Source organism: Epinephelus moara, unplaced genomic scaffold (genome assembly GCF_006386435.1).
Source record: "Epinephelus moara isolate mb unplaced genomic scaffold, YSFRI_EMoa_1.0 scaffold2866, whole genome shotgun sequence".
Taxonomy (NCBI): Eukaryota; Metazoa; Chordata; class Actinopteri; order Perciformes; family Serranidae; genus Epinephelus; species Epinephelus moara.
The window spans coordinates 1-2113 of record NW_026080501.1 but is presented as its reverse complement, the minus strand read 5'-3'; the positions used below and the strand labels follow the sequence as shown (position 1 = coordinate 2113).

At 42.6% G+C, this 2113-nt stretch overlaps 1 protein-coding gene across 1 annotated transcript; it reads left to right on the top strand.

Annotated features, from left to right (window-relative positions):
* The first annotated feature begins 21 nt into the window (after nucleotides 1–21).
* LOC126387219 (neural cell adhesion molecule L1-like protein) lies at nucleotides 22–1945 on the top strand. The gene is made up of 3 exons (XM_050039761.1): nucleotides 22–165; nucleotides 1386–1458; nucleotides 1652–1945. Exons 1-3 carry the CDS (start codon nucleotides 39–41, stop codon nucleotides 1719–1721), a joined length of 270 nt encoding a protein of 89 aa, XP_049895718.1. The 5' UTR covers nucleotides 22–38; the 3' UTR covers nucleotides 1722–1945.
* Nucleotides 1946–2113: the final 168 nt, after the last annotated feature.

The following is a 2113-nucleotide window of genomic DNA, read 5'->3' as shown; positions in this document are numbered from 1 at the left end:
GGAGTGACTTTTCCACCCAGGGCTGGTTCATTGGGACCATGTGTGCTGTGGCTCTCCTCACACTTGTCGTGCTCATGGCCTGCTTTGTCAGGAGAAACAAAGGTGGCAAGTATGCAGGTACGCCACCGCCGACCCAGCGACGAGACATGTTCGCCATGGAAAAAGGTCAGTTAGTCTTTGACCGGGGTTGGGTCCCTTTGTCGTCTCGCTTCAGGAAGTGAACCAAAATTCAACTCATGAAATGTACATGTAGGAGATATATGTAAGTCTGACTTTGTTATTAGTAGTTTAATTATCTAAAATAATCTTTAAACATCACCTGTTTAATAGGACGACACTTTGATTTGACTTTTGATATAATTTTGGTTGACCTCCCGAAAGAACGAAAATGTGCAACGGGCCTCAACCCTGACTCCCCCTCCCCCCCTTTCGGAAATGAATTATGCATGCATGTTGGACAACTATGCATGCTAACTCTGCCAAGCCCAATATTATTAACCCCAAATGAACCCTCCACGAGATCTTTCCAGCAACCGTAGGTTTACTGCATTGTGGAATAATTTGTGTGGCCCTGTTAGTTCTGCTCGGTACCTCTGATTACATACCTTGTCAGGCCAGACGAGAGGACCAGCTGGCTTTGTTCCACAACTCCCAACCCCTCACCTGTGCAGACCTTCCTGCGCCTTTGTGCTGTCTTGTATCAGAGCCAAATTCAGTCTCACAGTAGCGCCTACCTGCAAAGTGTCTCCTCGCTCACACTTTCTTTCCTCTCAACCTGCTTTCTCGTCTTCTCTCCACCACTCCACCTCTTTGCCTGCAGTAGCTTTTGACATGAAGCACTGAATATTTCATCAGCTCCTTTGGATTCCCCCTTTGCCCATCTAGCTCTTTTCATGAAACCCCTCTTTTGTCTCTCTTGAAAGCAACTGGTATTTTTTAAAGCATATTTACACAAAGAGCTGCCGTGTAGCACTTTGGGCAAACAAACAGGAGAGAGGCTTTAAGTGTGCAGACTTGATAGAATGTTTACACGGTCATATTTAGTTTCTCTCAAAAGCCTTTCAGTTCAGATTTTGAAATTCAACTTTTATATACACTCAAGTGATGTAAAAGTTCAGATCACTTATTCTTGTTCACCTGCTGAGCATGAATGTTTTGCTGTTGCTTTAGTTTCAACAAACTGTCTGACAGAAAATCACTGAGGCTGACTAAAATCAACAAAAGCTGGATCTGCTGTTTGAGTGGTGTCCCTTTTGAAAATGTTAAAGACAAATCTTTATTAATTTAAAACATTACAAATGATATATGTAATATGTATTAACATGTATGGATGAAGGCGCTGCTTTTCATAGTGGTGCTGAAATGTCTGTTCTGCCCCCCTGCAGTGAAAGAGAAGGAGGACCTCCACCCTGATTTGGAGTCACAAGGAATGAATGATGACACCTTCTGTGAATACAGGTGAGCCTTGCTTCTGCTCTGCAGAGGAGAGCCGCAGTGCCAAAGTGTGCTGAGGAAATGACACTCTTTTTATCTCCTGGAAATGCATTGCGCTGTAGCAATATTAATCTAACAACCATATGTTAAATGTTTTCCAACTGAGAAGCTCATTTGTCATGTGTCACAGTAATGTTTTTCTCTCCCATCCCAAAAGCAAACCATGCATTCATGAGCTTTACGAGGATCAGCCTAGAAGCCATTGTTCTCGTCATTTATTGGGCTAGGTAATCACACGATGTAGTTAAGAGTAGTGGGCAACAAAACCTGTGCTGTGCTCCCCTTTAGTTGCTTTTATGTTGTTGTCAGATTTTGATTTAAGTGTGTGAATCAGCTTGCTCCCATAGACATCAGTAGCTTATTTTGTGTGTTACTGTGTGCATCTGCATGTATATATGATATCAGATTTTCGTACTTGCGAGCTAACTTTTTCGGCGTTAGGGTTTCGCTCTCATCTTTTATCTCCTCTGACTAAAATTAGGGAAATTAGGGTATATATTAGGGTTGGACCTTCTTTTGCCTTCAGAACGGCCTTATTTTCTTGGTGGCATAGATTCAACAAGGTGCTGGAAACATTCCTCAGAAATTTTGGTCCATATTGACATGATAGCTGCACATC